The sequence below is a fragment of the Ahaetulla prasina genome, chromosome 1 (genome assembly GCF_028640845.1).
Source record: "Ahaetulla prasina isolate Xishuangbanna chromosome 1, ASM2864084v1, whole genome shotgun sequence".
NCBI lineage: Eukaryota > Metazoa > Chordata > Lepidosauria > Squamata > Colubridae > Ahaetulla > Ahaetulla prasina.
Genome location: NC_080539.1, coordinates 336,624,352 through 336,645,105, shown reverse-complemented (window position 1 = coordinate 336,645,105; position 20,754 = coordinate 336,624,352). Strand labels below are relative to the sequence as shown.

General features: G+C 38.8%; 1 protein-coding gene across 2 annotated transcripts in view; it reads right to left on the bottom strand.

Annotated features, from left to right (window-relative positions):
- EML1 (EMAP like 1) overlaps positions 1-865 on the bottom strand; it is a 175,633-nt gene extending 174,768 nt beyond the window's left edge. For both annotated transcript variants that reach the window (XM_058162686.1, XM_058162684.1), the window contains exon 1: positions 592-865. Coding sequence is in view for 1 of the 2 variants with exons in the window: in XM_058162684.1 (XP_058018667.1) it covers positions 592-622 (31 nt within the window). In the remaining variant the exon portion in view is untranslated. The remainder of the gene's footprint in view (positions 1-591) is intronic.
- Positions 866-20,754: the final 19,889 nt, after the last annotated feature.

The window sequence follows — 20,754 nt, the reverse complement described above, 5'->3', positions numbered from 1 at the left end:
TTAAGATATACTGAGCTAAGAACTCAACTTCATACTAAAGTGCGCTTCCATCTTTCAGCAAAAATCCCTGTTTTGTTTTCATTCCCATTTCTGCAATCTTTGGCAGTTAGGAAATGACAGGAATATATTGCAGCAGGCTGCTATTTCTGGTCCCGGTTTCAGACAGTGCCTGCCAAGGTGATCCTGAACACAAATGTGGATATTACCATGGCTAAGGAATTAGTCACAATGTATGCTGTCAACATTTTTCCACGTACTGTTAATGCTCCTCGCACTAATCCCTCAGCACAGAAGTTAATTCTTCTTACAAGCCAAATAAACACATAGCATTTACTGTTTGAAACTTTAAACTAACAAAATTAGTACATGTCACTTCCACAATATTTTTCCTGTTACGGCTGTGCAAAAGCTCTGCAGGATGTAAACTGGCTTTGAAAGGGAAAATCCTCCCCAAACTCTCACACCTTCTTGTTCTTCCACAGTGACAGGATTAGATGTCTACTTAAGAACCAGGCCAGTTTCCTATGTATTGCTTTTGCAAGCTGAGAATGTGAACTAGGACAGTGTGGTAAATAGAAATCAAGCACCTACCCACAGCCATTCCCTCGCAGTCTGACATCATGCGAAAAGAAGTTTCCTTTAATTCTGCTTAGAGGAGCCGCAGGAGGATAAATACAGAAGTCGTTCCGTCATCGGGGAAAGCCGATCAGGAGTTAAGAAAACACAAACTGCTCTCTCCCTCTCTTTCTTTTTCTTCTTCTTCTCCTTCTCTTTCTTCTTCCCAACTGTGTATTTACCCACCCGAAGAGTTTAGAGCAACATATTCTGCCTCTGCCTTCTCATTATGGGATGTAAAGATAAGAATGTGCTTTTGTGCCAAAAGAGCACGCTATTGGTGGATAAATTTGTTGACATCCCTCCCCTTCGAACAGCTTCCTCTGTAACTGGCACATTAAAGGCTAGAAAATGCCATGGAATATTTATGAAAAAGCTTTTAAGCTTATGCTGGGAATCTGAACTCAAATGCCCACTGAAATAATCGTGATGCAAAAAGCTTATAGCCAGGGCTTCTTTCCAAGGCATTCCTAGTTATGTAACAGGAACATGTCCCTGATTTTCAGGCACTGGAGAAGCACGAAAGCAGTTCTGGATTTAAAACACTTTGACAAAGTGTGTGGAAATGTCTGGGACCAGGGTACATTTTTTCTGTATATATTTTAAAGAAACAATTCTAATAGTTCCAGAAGGTATTTTCTCTTCTAATATTATCTCTTTCTGGATTAAAAACAAAGCATGATTTCATGCACCTCATAAAACTGTTAGCCACTGTACTGTGAATAAAAAAACAGTTGTGGAATATATCATAGCCTAGAATATTACAAACCACAGCTTTATTAAAGCAGCTAGATTCACTCAACGTGCTAAGCCCAATGTAAACCAATTACCAATAGTGCCCATTTTTTGTTAGATCCAACCATGTCTTTGAGGGCATACCAAGGTTACACTTCGGAAGAAATCAGGACTACATAAAAAGATCTTGAAAGGACAGGGGGAAATATCAAATTGATTTAATATTAATACTGCTACAATTTATTTGCATAAAGACTCCATCTCCTCACATCTCAACCGACTCCCAGGTTGAAAATAAAATATGTTCTCCCATAGTTGCAGACATAAAATGTATTCCTCATATGCAAAAGAGATACCAGAACAAGACCAGACCTAGTGGGTCTTTCTAGTGGGCAACAGAGTCTGGGGGGAAGCTTTGGGAGCCACATAGGACTTCCAAGCAAGCTGATCGGCTTCATTTAGTACAACTATGGCTTACTCTGATAAGTGAAACTGACCAGGTTATTTTACTCTGTAGAAAGTTGGCACCCACCCTTCTCCTAGAAGAATGAAATGTTCTTGTTGTTGTTAGTTGCGAAGTCATGTCCAACCAATCACGACCCCATGGACAACGTTCCTCCAGGGCTTCTTATATTCTACCATCCTCTGGAGTCCATTTAAGCTCACGCCTACTGCTTCAGTGACTTCACCCAGCCACCTCATTCTCTGTCGTCCCCTTCTTCTTTTGCCCTCGATCTTTCCCAGCATTAGGCTCTTCTCCAGTGAGTCCTTCCTTCTCATTAGATGGCCAAAGTATTTCAGTTTCATCTTCAGGATCTGGACTTCTAAAAAGCAGTCAGGGTTGATCTCCTCTAGGACTGACTTGTTTATTCGCCTTGCAGTCCGAGGGACTCACAGGAGTCTTCTCCAGCACCAGAGTTCAAAGGCCTCAATTCTTTGGCGCTCAGCCTTTCTTATGGTCCAACTTTCACAGCCATACATTGCAACTGGGAAAATGATGGCCTTGACTATACGCACTTTTGTTGGCAGGGTGATGTCTCTGCTTTTTAGTATGCTGTCTAGATTTGCCATAGCTTTCCTCCCCAGGAGCAAGCGTCTTTTAATTTCTTGGCTGCAGTCCCCATCTGCAGTGATCTTGGAGTGATCAGGAAAATAAAATCTGTCACTACCTCCAATTCTTCCCCATATATCTGTCAGGAATTGAGAGGGTCGGAAATATTCTAGGAAATATTAAAAAGGCAGAATATTATATTTTCCTGGATGAGAAATGGAGAACCATGGTTTTTTTTTAAGGCAGGAAGCAGACTCACTCTTAATAGCCCCCACCCTCCTCAATAGCCCACAGCAGATGTCAGCCTTAAGAGATAAGGAGTTGGCTAGGTCTTGGCTAGATTCAACCAAGCCTGGAACACAAGACAACCAACAAAGTTACCCCTGCATGGCCCCATGGGAGTCTGACAACCAATCAGAACACATTTCTTTCACAGGAACAGATTCTTTCAATTTGTTTTTCTCTGAGAAAATGTGATCACTGTAACAATGTTTTTTAGCACTTATAAATTCACAAGGTCCTTATTGCATTATTGTTGCTAAGGCTCAAGCTAACATGGGTGGCAAGGTAGGTGTATGTAAAGACAGCACAGAAATAGACATGCTCAGGAGTCATTTATTTCAATTATATACCTAATTATGGACTAGACTCTAGTAATGAGAAGGCAAGGCAGGATAGCTGCAAAATATAGCTTTACTTGCTGTTTTAACTTTTGATTGAGAGCCACCCAGTTGGTTATAGATGGGCAACTATGTAAATGTTTTAAATAAATAAATAAAATGCCTTTTTACTGTTAACAGTACAAACCCTCCATAAGTCATAGCTCAAAAAAAACCCCATCCTTTACATATTTGGAAATACATATTTATGTGGATTTTTAATACAGACTTTAAAAATCACATTATAAATCTGAAAGTGGAAATAAATGACAAAAACATCTGTAAAACTGATGTGGGTTAGAAATATAGTGATCCTTCCCTGGATATATGTTTATTTATCAGTCTGCAAGGAAGGATATGTTTTTCCTTTATTCACTTATTTAATTCAGTTTCAAGTTTGCTATCATGACTTTAGGTGGCTTACGAAAAAGAAAACATTCAAACAAAGGTAATGCAATTGGGTAAAAGACATATTCTACAGTACTGTGTAACCCAAAACAAAATGTCCAAAACCGAAGGAGCTAAACCACCGTCCTATTCCAAGATCTGGGAGAACAACCAGGATTAGAGTAGTTTGTAAAAAAAACCAATAAGGTAGGAGCAGTATAGATCTCGGGGGTGGGTGGGGTGGAGGGGGATGTCATTCCAGAGGATAGGAGTGATCACCAAGAAGGCATACTTTCTGGGTCACTGAAGATGACACTGTTAAATTGACAGGATCCAGACCACTCAATGGACAGGTGTAAACATATGGAGACGGGCAGTCCTTCAAAGAGCCAGACCTTATGGCAGGAAAGGCTATATAGTTAATAACCAACCCCTTGAACTTTACCCAGAAGTCAACTAGCAACTAATGCAGCTTGCAAACAAGCTGGATTTTGTAGTGCGTGTGTACTATGACACACCCTCACTGCTTGAGTCATTTATATCTTCCAAATGGTATTTGAGGGCAGCCCCCTGTAGATTCAATTAAAGCAATAAAATTGTAAGGGACCAAGTCATGAGTGACTGTCTAAAGGACCTCCCACTTTGAATATTCACATTCCAGACAAGAGTACTATTAATGTCAAATATATTTTGTGGTTGAACTGATACCCAAATATGAACACACGCAAACATACATTGGCACCTAGAATTAAGATTAATCAAGTAACATGGGGCTTGAGATAAACAAAATTACAGAAGTCTTTAGGTACAACTGTCTTTCCAGGTGAAGCTGTGCAAAAGGCCCTCTGGGCTGTCACTCGCTCTTTGAGAGGAGCTGTGAGGGCACCAAATTATACTTTAATTTTGTTGCCTAAACCATTATATAAATGGTTTTATTTATATATGAAATATTATATAAAAACAAATATAAAACACTTTGTATACATTGCCAATATTGATCTGTAGAACAACCTTACATGGTAAGACAGTTTTATTCTGATCCATGTTGATAGATTTAAGAATGTGGACACCTTGCAGGCAGGTGTTCCAACTTCCAGCATTATTTTTATTGGTTTTGGCCTTTCCTTCCTTCCTTCCTTCCTTCCTTCCTTCCTTCCTTCCTTCCTTCCTTCCTTCCTTCCTTCCTTCCTTCCTTCCTCCTTTCTTTCACTCTCTGATCCTAGATTGCCTTCTGTAAAAAAGAAAAGTAAAAAGTTAAGCAGAGGTAGGAAGGAGGATCTGAATGATATATAATGAGGACTAAGGTAAATAACATTTTGGTAACCTGTGCTTTTCAACTAGTGATGAGTCTTAAACTGTAAAAGATGTACTTTCTGGTAGAGCTAAAATTTAAACTGGGGATTTCCAATTGCATAGTTCAGTCTTGTAACTAGATATGAGTGGGGTTCTAATTTATATTAATTAATTTACTGTGTACAAATGAATGAACATTGCAAAATTTAAAGTACTACTGCTGTTGAAATATGAAATGCAGTCTAGATAAACAATAATACTGTCTCTTGTTTAAAGAAGCAATACATGTTCCATCCACTCAACCTGGGAAGAGCTACACAGAATTGTACAAATGAATTATGCTAATATAAGATTGATACACGATTTCTCCTGTCAGAAGCTTCCATGTTCTTATCTCTGATTAGAATGTTGGCAGCATGTTAGGCCTGGGATGAGTGCCTCCCTGACACAGCAGATGAGATGAACAGATCCCCTTCAATCTTCATTTATCACCTACAACAAAGGTCATATATGGAGTGATTGCTTTTACTAATCAACTGGGCCTGCTTATTAAGTATATACTTGTTTATTTCAATGATGTGAACACATTCCAATCCAGTTCTATTTGTCACTCTCTTGCTAAACAGAAATGGTATACATAAAATTATGTAGCACAGAATTCTGTGTGTATTCATTTCTGATCTATATAAACATATTTGCTTTCTTCCCCGCCCTTCTTTTTTTCCAAGCTAAGGGAGAGGAAAATATTCACTTCTCACAGGGACCAAAGAGTAAATAATAAGCACATGGGGAAAGAAGTAAATTCATGGAAGAGCATCTGCCCTCTTGAACTTTGTATAACACATAGCACTGACATTATAGAAATAATCCAACGATTTACATAGCTTCTGCTGGCTAGTTCTTTTCCTTTGTCTTCTTGAGTATATTTTCTCCATAACTGACTGGATCTAGATAAAAGATACAAAGAAATGGCAACACAATTCTTATTTCAATTCAGTCTTCAATAAGAAATTATATCTTCTTCCAGGAAATAATGAAGGGGAGGATGAAGGAACAGAACTGAACTAGATTGATATACAATATTTTCTATATATTTCTATGTTCTAGGAATACTTTTCTTTGAATGAGTTTAAATCTTCACAGCCAAATGGATTGCATCCAAAAGTGCTGAAGGAATTAGCAGATCATATGATTGAACACAATTATCTTTTAGAAATTCTGGAACATTAGTAAAGTGCCAGATGATTAAAGGAAAGAAAGAAATGTTAAGACTTTAGAAAGGGTGCAGAGAAGACCAACAAAGATGATTAGGGGGTTGGAGGCTAAAGCATATGAAGAAGGATTGTAGGAACTGGGTATGTCTAATCTAGTGAAAAGAAGGACTGGGATGACATGATTACAGTATTCTGAAATTTGAGGGACTGGCCAAAGAAGAGGGGTTAACTTATTCTCCATAGAACCTTAAGGCACGGTAAGAAGCGATGGATGGAAATTAATGAAGGAGAGCAGCAATCTAGAACTAAGGAGAAATTTCCTGACAGTGAGAACAGGGTCTGGGACATTTAGACAAAGACCCTTGGCTGTGCTCCCCTTGCCCCCAGCCACCTGCCTCAGCCAATTTACAGCCAGCTTTCCTCCTCCGATGGCTCTTCCCTGGCCATTCTCTACAGGCAGGCAGCAGTGGGTGAGGGATTCCCATTTTGACCCCTTCCCCTGCAGTTGCCTCTGTACCTGGATTCCAATCTGACACCAAACAGGCAGTTCGACTGCTGTGTTTCCCCCCCCATCCCACACCTGATCCTGCCAGTCTGACACTGAATGAGCAGTTTGACTGTCCCCCCCATGTATCATCACCGTTCATCCCTCCTGCAATGCCAGCACCCATGCAACATCACCAGCAGCTGTGCACCATCACTGTGCCCCCCCCCAATGCCAGCAGCTCCTCACCACCGCAGCTCTTGCCCTATCCCCCAGCCTGTCACCAATCATTCACCAATCAAAAGAATGATTTGCCAACTTTGCCATAACTGCCATAAAGCAGGCACAAAGGTAGAAAAGAATAATATCCAGATGGCCCAGATTAACCGATGAGGTTCCAAAGCAAAAGAATCCCTGGAGGAATTAAGAACAGCAACATTGTGTTCTCACAAGTTGTAGACCTCAATGTTGGTTTATAGGGTGTAACTGCTTCAGAGGTAATTACGTGTGACCGTAGAAGGTTCCCCACCCCCCCAGTGATATAAAGAAAGGTGCAACAGCCCTGAAATATAGAGCCACACTGAAGAAATTGGAACTAATATTGCAACAGCACAGCTCAGTTACGGATTAACATCAAACAGAATCCCTGGCAGGGAAGCCTGCTGATCTGAGTAACTGGATATAGGGTCAAATTAGGGCAAGACCTGGTTAGCAGAAAGATTGCACATTAAGCAATGCATTGAGCAGGCTAACCAGTTGTTTTAAGACTCTGCTAAATAATAATAATAATAACAACAACAACAACAACAGCCACAACCACAACCACAACCACATAAAATAGACAAAGTAATAGAAAATAAGAAGCTGTCTTGATCTGGGACTTTAGGATTCAAACAGACAAGCACTTGCCACATAACACCTGCCATATAATGCTCAGACTTAGCACCTGTTAATAAGAAAGACTAAAAAGTCTGGATAGTGGATGTGGCAGTACCTGCAGAGAAGAGAAGAGAAGAGAAGAGAAGAGAAGAGAAGAGAAGAGAAGAGAAGAGAAGAGAAGAGAAGAGAAGAGAAGAGAAGAGAAGAGAAGAGAAGAGAAGAGAAGAGAAGAATGTAACAGAATGCAAAGGCCCGCAAATAGAAATAGAATGACAAAAGTAAGGAAAGGTAGTTCCAATACTAAGAAGCACCTTGGAAGCACTCCCAAAACAACTGGAGCACATGTGAACACAAAATGACCATCAATCAGCTGCAAAAGATTATATAAATGTATACATACATATATACACAATCAGAAATGTACAAATGAAAAGTAAACAAGAAAATTACAAATGACATAAATATTAGGACTATTCATAGCCTTTTCCTGAATAAAACTACTGTATTTTTCGGAGTATAAGACACACTTCCCCCCCACAAAAAAAGTGAATGGAAATGTCTGCTCACCTTATACAGTGAATATTGCAGCTGGGGGAGGGGGCTTGGTGCGGTGCTGATCAGATGTTCTAGAACAGGCTGCGGTGGCGAATGTGTTGCGGCAGCAGAGAATGGGCTGCGGTGGCAGAGAACGGGCCGTGGTGGTGGCAAACAGGCCACAGTGAACAGGCAGCAGCGAAAGGATGGCGGCAGCGAATGGGCTGCGGCAAACGGGCCAGATGGATACTGGGAGGCAGAGGCAGATTTTTTTTCTTGTTTTTCTCCCCAAAAGCTAGGTGCATCTTACAGTCCGGAGTGTCTTATAGTCTGAAAAATACGGTAATTTCTAGTGCAATGAGCTTCCAATACAATTAAGTATATTTATCTCTCCATCTGCCTCTCTCAGAAAGATCAAACACATATGACCAACCAAACCTACAAAAAGGTGATAATTTCCCGACACTAGCTGTAATTCAAGTTCTGTGAAATGGTTGTTGTTGTCATCACCATCTTTGGCTCTATTTGCATTAACTTTGGAAAGGAAAATCAGGAATAAGAGAATTTTTCAGATGTTTTTTCTCTGTCAGAATTACCATGAGGTGTGCCTCTATTAACTTGTTGCTGTATTATTCCAATACTTTTATGCCAAGATACATGTTTCTCCTCAATTTCAGAAAATCCATCTCTCTACCCTTGAAACTCCTTCAGTACAATCATTGCAGGCTGAAACATGTCAGAATAACAGAGTTGGAAGGGATCTTGGAGGTCTTCTACTCCTAGCTCAACCAGGAAATTCTATACCATTTCGGACAAATAGTTGTCCAATCTCTTCTTAAAAACCTCCAGTGTTGGAGCATCCACAATCTGTATTTCTTCTCTTCTGATGTTCTCCAAAAAGGTATATTTTCACATTAATCCCTTCCCTTCAAGTTTCTACATTCTGAGTTTTCACCCAATGTGCAGGACGCCATCTACTTACTGTTTGCTGAAGAAGCCGCCTGGATTCAAACAGGCTTCTGTTGTGTTTATAGTAGGCAAATATATGCTGTGGGTGGCACCAATAACAGTGATTGGTCTCATTCGAGACAATGACGAATCCGCATATAGATGAGAGGTCGAACGACTAGCCTTGTGGTGCAACCAAAACAATCTGGAACTGAACACACTCAAAACCATAGAAATGGTGGTAGACTTTAGGAGAAACCCTTCCATACTTCCACCTCTCACAATACTTGACAACACAGTATCAACAGTAGAAACCTTCAAATTTCTGGGTTCTATCATATCGCAAGATCTCAAATGGACAGCTAACATCAAAAACATCATTAAAAAAGGACAACAAAGAATGTTCTTTCTGCGCCAACTCAGTAAGAAGAAAAGAAAAACAATATATATATATATATATATTTACGCGGGAGAAAACCCGAATAACCAAAGACCTACATACAAACACCCGCGAAAACCTCAGAAAACATATATATATATATATATATATATATACATATATATATATATATATATATATATATATATATATATATATATATATATATATATATATATATGTAGGTCTTTGGTTATTCGGGTTTTCTCCAGCGTAAAATTGGAAGTGTCTTGGCGACGTTTCGACGAAGTCTCATTCGTCATCTTCAGGCTTCAGCTTCGTGCTTCTGGGAGCAATGTGTGATTGCAGCTGTTTCTTCCTTTTTAACTGCTAGTGGGAGTTTGAACTGATTGGGTGGGAGCTTGGCTGTGCTCTGATTGGATGTGGGTTTTTTTGTGCTCTGATTGGCTGGGGGTGTGTCCTGTTTGGATGGGGGCTTGGTTGTGCTCAAATTGGTCTGAGTTGCAGGGGGATCTGAGCTGGTGAGCTGCACTGCTGCTGTTTGGCTTCGTGTTCGTGGTCGTGCTACATCTTCGTAGTGGGTGTCAGTCTGCTGCATGTATGGATTGGAGGGGTTTGAAATGGCTAATGTTGCAGCTGCGGTCTGGCTTCTGGTCCTTGGTCGTGCTTCCTGATCAGTGTGGGTTTGGGTGTGCTTTCTGGGTGGATGTGTGGTGGTGACATCCTGTGTGGACCTCGTGAGTGTGGGTCTGGTGTCATTCCTCGTGTTAGGGACACGTTTGTCAATAAGGGCAGGTTTCCAAATGGCTGGTAGGCGGGAGGTATCATCTCGTTTGTTCATGCTGTGTGGGCGTTTTTCTATCTCGATGGCTTCTCTGATTATTCTGTTGTTAAAGCCCCCATCCAAAGCCCCCATCCAAACAGGACACACCCCCAGCCAATCAGAGCACAAAAAACCCCACATCCAATCAGAGCACAGCCAAGCTCCCACCCAATCAGTTCAAACTCCCACTAGCAGTTAAAAAGGAAGAAACAGCTGCAATCACACATTGCTCCCAGAAGCACGAAGCTGAAGCCTGAAGATGACGAATGAGACTTCGTCGAAACGTCGCCAAGACACTTCCAATTTTACGCGGGAGAAAACCCGAATAACCAAAGACCTATATACAAACACCCGCGAAAACCTCAGAAAACATATATATGTGTGTGTATATATATATATATATATATATATATATATATATATATATATATATATGTATATATATATATATATATATATATATATATATAGGTCTTTGGTTATTCGGGTTTTCTCCCGTAAAATTGGAAGTGTCTTGGCGACGTTCGACGAAGTCTCATTCGTCATCTTCAGGCTTCAGCTTCGTGCTTCTGGGAGCAATGTGTGATTGCAGCTGTTTCTTCCTTTTAACTGCTAGTGGGGGTTTGAACTGATTGGGTGGGAGCTTGGCTGTGCTCTGATTGGATGTGGGTTTTTTGTGCTCTGATTGGCTGGGGGTGTGTCCTGTTTGGATGGGGGCTTGGTTGTGCTCAAATTGGTCTGAGTTGCAGGGGGATCTGAGCTGGTGAGCTGCACTGCTGCTGTTTGGCTTCGTGTTCGTGGTCGTGCTACATCTTCGTAGTGGGTGTCAGTCTGCTGCATGTATGGATTGGAGGGGTTTGAAATGGCTAATGTTGCAGCTGCGGTCTGGCTTCTGGTCCTTGGTCGTGCTTCCTGATCAGTGTGGGTTTGGGTGTGTCTTCTGGGTGGATGTGTGGTGGTGACATCCTGTGTGGACCTCGTGAGTGTGGGTCTGGTGTCATTCCTCGTGTTAGGGACACGTTTGTCAATAAGGGCAGGTTTCCAAATGGCTGGTAGGCGGGAGGTATCATCTCGTTTGTTCATGCTGTGTGGGCGTTTTTCTATCTCGATGGCTTCTCTGATTATTCTGTTGTTAAAGCCCCCATCCAAAGCCCCCATCCAAACAGGACACACCCCCAGCCAATCAGAGCACAAAAAACCCCACATCCAATCAGAGCACAGCCAAGCTCCCACCCAATCAGTTCAAACTCCACTAGCAGTTAAAAGGAAGAAACAGCTGCAATCACACATTGCTCCCAGAAGCACGGCTGAAGCCTGAAGATGACGAATGAGACTTCGTCGAAACGTCGCCAAGACACTTCCAATTTTACGGGAGAAAACCCGAATAACCAAAGACCTACATACAAACACCCGAAAACCTCAGAAAACAAATATATATATATATATATATATATATATATATATATATATATATATATATATATATATATATATATATATATGCTTATACCTTTATATACTATATAACCTTTCTGTATGATAGTTACATATATTGTTGTGACAAAATAAATAAATAAATAAATAATACAGGTAATCCTTATTTATAGACCACAATTGGGACCCACATTAAGCAAAGTGATCATTAAGTGAAACTGTAACTGTGCTTATGATTTTACTTCAGCTTTCCTTGCAAAGGTCACAAATGCAAGGATTGCTCATGAAGTTATGTTAACATCACTGTTTAACTGTAAGTGGTTGCTAAACAAGGCAGTCACCAAATGAGGACTACCTGTATTTCAGTGACATTTGCAAACCTTGTATCTGAAATAGCCCAACTCCCCTCAGCTGTGAAGACTCTCTTTGCTTTTCAGATTATTTTATTTATTTAGTTCTATCTTTTATATGCACGATGTATTTTCTATTTCTTCAGTGCGATAACAAAAAGTCTAGAGTAGGTTGCAATGTTCAAAGACAAGCTATAACCGCATAGTCAAAAATAGCTGGCCTAGTTCTTATTATAGTGCGAAAATATCTAACCAGGACAATGACTCATTTGTGTTTGGGGGTAAAAACATATACTAAAATACAAACTCAATTGCTAGCCCGTCACATATTCATTCTCTTTGAAGAACTAAGCTGTGAATAGACATGCGTGCTTGATGGATTATTAATTTTTTTTATAACATCCTTTTCCCTTTTTTCTGGATCGAATTTGGGATGTGGATGCAGGACCTGCAGTTCGCAAGATGAGGAGGGAAGCATTGACCATGTACTTCGCTCCGTGCCATTGCAGAAGTTCAGACAATTATAATTATTTTTAATGAAGAAATTCCTTCCTTCCCTTTTCCCCATCACTTATTCATTCAATTTCTATCTTGCCTTTATATATATTTCTGTGTTTCTATTTTTCTGATAGCTAACCTAAGAGATAGGTTGGATTGCAATTAAGATATTGACTCAAAGTCATTCACAGGACATGGTTCAGGGTGGGGTTTTAGTCTTTGTTATTTTAAAGATATAAGCTCTTCATAAAATATATTTTTCTCCAGCTTCTCTATAATTATTGTTAAATATTAGAAGGCATTTTTCCCAGGGGTGGTATTCACTTACCTTCGCTACTGGTTCACAAATGTGAGCGCGTGCCACCTCCATGCATGTGCAGGACCTTCCGTGCATGCGCAGAGCAACAAAAATGCGACATGATGACATCTGGGTGGGTGGGCGGAGCCTCCCACCACCGCCACTACTGGTTCACCCGAACCGGATAGAACCGGCTGAATGCCACCACTGATTTTTCCGATAGATCTCATGATATATAAAACTAATAGCTACACAATTCTACAAAGTATACAATTTGGCAAAAGCAAGTTGCATTGCATTTTCTTCTTTGAAAGGTTTAGAGCAGGGGTGTCAAACTCAAGGCTTGCAGGCTGGATAAGATCCGTGGGGTGCTTATATCTGGCCCCTGGGGCTAGCTTGGAAACAGCAAAGGACCGCAGTGCCTCTGCCAGCAAAAACAGAGCTCAGGGGGGGCCACACATGACCCCTGAGCTCCATTTTCACTGTCAGAGGGCCATCAAAACAAACTAAAAACAAAACAAAAGGAGAAATGTTTCCCCTTTTGCATTTGAGCATGTAAGAAGGGACAGGAAAGGAGAAGGTGAAAGAGGAAAGAAAAAGAAAAAGAAGGAAGGATGGGAAGAGAGCAAGAAAGGAAAAATAAGGAAAGAGGGGAAGGAAGAAGAAAGGAGAATGAAGAGCGAAGGAAAAAGAAGAAAAGGAAGGAAGGAAGGAAGGAAGGAAGGAAGGAAGGAAGGAAGGAAGGAAGGAAGGAAGGAGATTATAATGAGAGTGAGGGTGGGTGAGTAGTCCTGCCTTAGCACTTAGCCACGACAGGTGCCCCCAATATGAGTGGTGTCAAGATGGCCACATCCACCATGGCCCTACCCTGGATATGCACCCCCTGGGCCTCCAAGGTCAAACACAACCCTGATGCTGCCTTCAATGAAATCAAGTTTGACGCCCCAGGTTTAGAGAATATTTGTTTTCTCTTTTGGTTTTCACATTGATTGCCATGAACTCTTCATGTTTTCTTTCAATAAATTAACTTTAATCATTCCATTCTTTAGACTGATCTTGATTGATTTTGAATACATTCCTTTTAGATCAAATCTTGTTAGCATACTCTCCCTTTAATTTTTTAAGTTTAACCCATATATTTGACACACATGGTCTTTTCCACCCACATTGTATTTACTCCTTCTACCACTGCATCTGTTCTTTGCACATAGGCTTGTATATATTCATTGGATTATCCATTAAATCTAATAGACATGATCCTGTTGTTTATTGAGTTATAGCAAGTACTTAGCAATGTTGTTTTTAATATTAATTCTATTATTTTGTATAGTGTTGTGCCTATTCCAGTCTGTTTAATATTAGAATAGAATATAGAATAAAAGAGAAGAGAAGAGAAGACAAGACAAGACAAGACAAGACAAGAGTTGGAAGGGACCTTGGAGATCTTCTAGTCCAACCCCCTGCTTAGGCAGGAAACCCTACACCACTTCAGACAAATGGCTATCCAACTTCTTAAAATTTTCCAGTGTTGGAGCATTCATAACTTCTGGAGGCAAGTTGCTCCACCAATTAATTGTTCTAACTGTCAGGAAATTTCTCCTTTCTTCTTTAGATTATATCAGGGTACCACAGCTTATTCTAGTCTATTCCAGTCTTTAGAAAACATATTCAAATGTTGTGATGTCTGTATACCTACAAAGGTTAGGATCATCCAAGCCACATTGTCTCCTCCAGATTTATTTATTTATTTTTATTTATTTATTTTGTCAATCCTATATAAGATAACAGGTAAAAGTATAAACATAATTTGGACACATGAAAAGAATAAGTAAAAAGGAATATTAGGATAGGGATGGTAGGCACACACACCAAAGTCAGCATTCTTTCACAGTTGCAGAAAAGCAGCAGAGTAGTGCTTTTCAGCCTTGATAGGGCAATAGTGAGGATGGGTGGGTTTGAAGTATCTCATAATCTAGCACCAATATATGTCTTAATGTTTGACTCATGTCCTTCTACCTCCTTGGGAGCAATGCAGAAGTTGTTGGCCATTGCCTTCTTCTGGGATTGATATTGGAGTTTTTTCATGTAGTTAGTTGGCTTCTCTTATAGCCAAGCCCATTTGTCCTCTCTTCCTGATGTATACACTTTCATTTTTTATTTTACCAGACAGGGTAGGGTTACCAAATGTTTGGCAAAAGAGGGGGAGGTGTCTTCCTTTTTGTCATCATATTGTCCAGTCTTTTTTTGTGTATCTAACAAGATCTCTATTCCTAAGCAGCTTTTCTCTGCTGTGCAGTGTTTCCCTAATACTTGCTAACCACAAGTTAACTAGCTCCACTCTGACCTTAATTAGTTAATTAGTCCCCACTTGCGCTGTCTGAAATCATCAAAACCTTAATCAGTTATACGCTGAAGGCTTTTCCTCCTAACTGGCTCACGGACATAAATAGAGAGTAACGTGCACTATGTGTTAGGGAAACATTACAGCTTGCAAATATGTAGGCTCTGATGTTGAGGAGTACAGAAACATATGTTCAGCTGCAATGCCTTTTAATACCTTTTTATTTCAAGCTGATTAAAAGGGTATAAGAAGTAGTAATGACTTTGCCTTCTCCAACAGTAAATAATCTTTACTAACTCTTACTAAAGAATGTGATAAATTTGAATGCTTGCCTACTTTGGTGTATTTTTTTAAAATATTTGGAATAAAAAAAAGTGTTGCTGTTTATTGTTTAATTATTAAACCCCCAGAACCCATAGGAAGCCCTGGTTACAATGGGTTCATAGGAAAAGAAAGAACGGGAAAGTTGTGATTTGATGGAGTTGATTTGGTCCTGAAAGGTTTAAAAAACAAAGTGAATTGATTTGGGGAAAACAAAAATGGTTTGTAAGGATAGGGAAAAAATGGAGAAATTATTTATTTTGATTTATAAGGTTGCCTAACCACAAGCAACTCAAAGTGGTACACAATCGATTTAAAAACACCATAAAACAGCAATATTGGGAATCAATAAAATAATAAGTGTGCTAATTGCTATTTAGTTATTTATCTAATAACTAAAGCCACTCCTTCACAAACAAGTGACTCACAGTCACAGTGGCATACAGTTAATTGTTATGTGGCATAAATGAAATTTATTTAAATGTCTGTCTTCAATTTTTCTTTGTTTACTAATTCTTACTCCCTATGCTATTCCATTGACAATTCCTATTTTTGTGTAGACAAAACTGTAGAAAATAAATAAAAATTTAAAAGTCTTTTATTACAATAGTGGTGCTAATAATACTTGTTGACAAGAAGCAGCACAGAATTGGGAATATGCAAAATTAGTATGCAGCTGTTCAGACACAGAAATGAACAGAAGCCTTTGGAGGAGTTCCATCTCTGAATCTAAGTTTTGACTGAGAATCCCACACATGCCAGCCTCAATAACTTTGAGAAATGATGGAATGTATAAATGCTTAAATATATAAATATATACATGTGTTTTGCTTCTTGCAACGCTTTCCTGTAGCATTTACAGACCAACCTCATAGCATGGCTCAAGCCAGAATGAGACCATGCTTCAAAAATGAAAAGGCATTTGATATGGATATACATAGCTCATAGCTAGCATGACAGATAAATGTTAGCAAGATATGTAAGTACTGTGTGCAGTTATGTAGTAGACATTAGTTCATAATGGTGTGTCACCCTGAAGATGGTTAATGGATTAAATAGATTTTGCCTCCACTCTGTTGCGTAACCCCCACTATCTTAGTTATTTCTTGTTAATTTTAATGTATTTATGGTTTTCATCTTTTAAACTTTTATACTATAGTTTTATCAGATTGCTACCTAAGGGGAAAGATCATGGAAAAATAAGTTCAACTGAATTTCAGTAGTGAAGGGAGGATAGCATCTTTCACTGCACTACTAATTAAGAGGAGGCATCTGCAACCTTTCCAGACACTAAATGTCATTACATAATTTTATATAATAGCATGGGAACTACCTTTTTTAAAAAATAAAAGTAAGCTAAAGACAAATCTCATGGAACAATTTTGCAAGAGAACACCAAAATCTTTCCAATATTTCCAAGAGACATTCATGAGTCTTGGAACTTATCCAAGAAGCTTCTTCAGCTCTGAAGAAGCTTCGTGGAGGAGAAGTGCAATGTCTTCAAAAATAAAAGCCAGAAAGTCCAGTTGCCTCTTGAAAAAGCACCTTTTGGACAACCATGACCTGGATGACTTAGAATCTCCATAGAAGTTTAATAATAATAATTTCCACTAAACACACCTGCCTTGTGTATGTTACAGTGCTAAAAACAAATTTCGTTAATAAAAACACATGTAACCATTTCTCACATAAATAAAAAGCAATTGATGACAAATAGCATTTTTAAAAAGAGAACTTTAAGTATCAAGAATAAAATCTAGTGTGCATTAAAAGCGGAAGAGAGCTATTTACTGGTTAAGACAAGAATTCCCTAACTGACTGGTGACCCCTGGGAGGCACAAGGACATTTGAGGAGATGGGACAGAGGTTCACCTGCAAAGCAGGATTGCCATGAAAATCCATCCCTGCTTTGCCTGAATAAACCATTTGTTAACTTGCCTACCAAAGTGGAAAGAAAAACCTAGAGTGTAGCCTGATGGGACTCTGGTTTTGTGTACATAAGCCTGAGGGTTTACACAAACAAAGCTGAATCACTATCAGAACTTACTTCTATTCTGTATGAACAACCTGGCAACTAAATCAGGATTTTCCACATCTGCTGCCATAAAGAGCAAATATTGATCCAAATAAATGCAGAACAAGAAATAAGGATGGATATTTCAGATCTAAAGCCCAACTTTCAAGAATTAAGCAAGACTAATCAAGTTCTTCCTTCCCTGTAAAAATGTGGTTTTAAATTTAGTTATTTCATTGTTTATTTTCAATGAGCTTTTCTTTTATAAATTTACCAGGTTCTAGCATTGTTTTATTTGAATTATAGATTAAAATGGCAAAGCTTTTGACATTCACCTAAATACTATGGCATATCTTTACAAGAAGCAACTGTTTCATAATATGTTTTATGTCCAGTTTATGACTTTCTCTAAAATAAAAACTGGCCTTGAACCTTTCTATTGGCCATAATCTGCCTGACCAATGTAAAGCAATAGGCTAACCTATTACTGCAATTAAAGATAGAACATTGTTAACCATAAAATAATTTATTACTGCTTTTCTAAAAGGAAAATACTAATCATGATGGTGTTTTAAAAGGAAATAGAACTTACACTGTATTTGCTCATTACACAAGAATATGTATAGCAACTGGGAGATTATTATTCCTTTTATGTCTTCCTATTAGAAAAAAAATTACCCAAAAATTCTCTCCACCAAATATAAAGGCTATTATAGAACTCAAGCTCCTTAATTATGTATTTTTAAACTGGCTTTGAAGCCTTAGAATGGAAGATAGATGAGATACCCTCAAGCTCTTTATTAGCCTTTCTCTTCTTTGATGGAAAGAATAATCACCCTAGCTCTACAATGGAATGAATATTCCTAGAGTGGCGCCTTGGCTTCTTTTCCCTCATGTATAACATTTCTGTCAATGAAGGATGGCATAACGTGATGAATAATTGAAAATCATGCTTCAGGTTACAGGAGTCTCCTCCCCAAATATAGGTATAGAGAACTAGAACATTATAAAAGTATGTGGAACAAATTGAGTGTGACTGGGGGGGGGGAACATGGGGAAAAGTGATTTATGAGAAAAGTAAGGTAGATTACTTTTTATTAAGCATTAATAGGGATATACTGTGGCTTCAAGGCCCCCCAAAAGATACACAATTCCTTTCATTTTATTGAAGTATGTCACAGAAGGTTCTGTTGGGGCTGAAAAATAATTAAAAGAATTAGTTTGATGAAGATTGATCAGTTTGCCAGAAGAAACCAAGAAGTTAAAATTAAATCTTTATTGCAAATGTTGTTAGAATAGAATAGAATAGAATAGAATAGAATAGAATAGAATAGAATAGAATAGAATTTTATTGGCCAAGTGTGATTGGACACACAAGGAATTTGTCTTGGTGCATATGCTCTCAGTGTACATAAAAGAAAAGATACGTTGTTAGTAACTAACTGCAGTTTAAAAAGGGGAAACAGGATCCCCAGAGATACTAAGATAAATAGATAGGCATTAGGGTCAATGGATGAAATGTAGACTTTTTCAATCCTGATCGCCATTGCTTAGTATGCTTTAATGTGCTGTTATTCTGTAAGAACTATTTAGATGTGTGTTTTACTTCCCTCCCAGACCCACATGGCTTGAGTTGGGTGACCATATAAATACATACAGGAAGGAAGGAAAAGAAACTCAAAAGGAGAGATAAGTGGAAGTATAGATTCAGTATATAAAAGCAACTACAAAATACATATACTGGGGACAGGAAGGAATGGAACAGTAATTTAGCCTGGGGAAAAAGAAGACAAGAGGAAAAGTAGCCTCTAAGAAAGATAGCCTACAGAGATAAAGGAAGAACAAACAAAACTGGGAAGCCTTTTTTCTGTCCAAAACAAGAGAGAAAGAAAGACCACCCATGAAAAGGAAAGAGAGAAAGCACAAGAGATTTTCCAGCAGTGCTTTGCAGAGCCAGTTTTCCATGAATTGGAAAGGGGGCAGTTTGGGGTTACAGAGGAATAAAAAGATTCTGTCAGCAACAACCAGCCAAGAGAGAGAGAGAGAAAGAGAAAAGGGAGAAAGACACAGGTCAGCAGGTTTTTATCCAGGAGGAAAGTGCCTAGTATAGCAATTGGGGAAGGATCAAGACTTACAGGAGCCCTCAAGGACAAGAGAAATAAGAGATAAATGGTCAGGTGGACAGAAAAGACCGAAAAGAGGATCAGGCGGAGCAGAGTGAGAATATTGCCGGGGATTTTGAAGCATAAAACTAATGCCTGACTTATTTAAATATACCTTCTGCCTTTAAGATGCAATGTGCCAAGGAGCTCAGTCCAAAGATGAGAGAAAATGAAATCCTGAGTTGATGAACTATTAGCATACCTAGAGTTGTTGTACGACCCCAAAAAAATAAATAATTCTCCCTTTCATAACCCTAAACTCCTTGTTTAGAATTTTTCCTCTGCTTTTATATAGAATAGAATAGAATAGAATAGAATAGAATAGAATAGAATAGAATAGAATGGAACGGAACGGAACGGAACAGAACAGAACAGAACAGAACAGAATAGAATAGAATAGAATTCTTTATTGGCCAACTGTGATAGGACATACAAGTAATTTGTCTTTGGTATATATGCTCTCACTGTACATAAAGAGAATAAAATACATTCATTAAGAATAAAAAGATACAACACTTAGTGATAGTCAAGGTTACTAATAAGCTATCAAATCATACTAGGAAACAAGTAAAAACTATATAAATTGAAAGATACAAGCACATTGTTGTGGTAATAAGTGGGAAGAGATAGATACTAGTAAGGAAGAGAAGAATATAAGTAATACAGTTTTAGTAAATTATTTGACAGTGTTGTGGGAATTAGTTGTTAAGCATTATGATCTACATATTGTCACTCTTTTTTTAATGCATGTAGGAACACTGTTCGTGCTTGTTCACAACTAGATTTTTGATTTCTTATTGGACTCCCAAGGAAGAGAGAAGAGGATTAAGTGCTTCCCCACCCCTTGCAACATTTGGGCACTGGGTGCCAGGCTTCACATGAAGTGAATTGCAAAAGAGCTGGAGAGATTCCTCTTAGAAAATCTATGGAAAGCCAGCTTCTCCTTTAAAAGAACTGAGCACTGAGATATAATGAAAGGGAACAATAGGACAGGAATGGTAGGCACATTTGGGCTAGGATAGGAGCTGAGCAGCAGGGATGATTGGTCTGGCACCTGAGGGTGGAAGGATGCTTTGTTTTTAATGATGGGTGTTTTTTTAATGGATTGTTGTGAATGCCTAGAATCATCATATGAGATAGACAGCCATATAAATCCTATAAATACATAGGTATGGTAAGCAAGTACGGTTCTGGATAACTCCTTTCCCTCCTTGAAGGATCAGTTATATATAGAAGTGGCAGTTTGCATCACAAATCTGAGCAAATCAGAGGAATTCTTTCTCAAACACATTGACAGTAGGATTCAAAGAATGT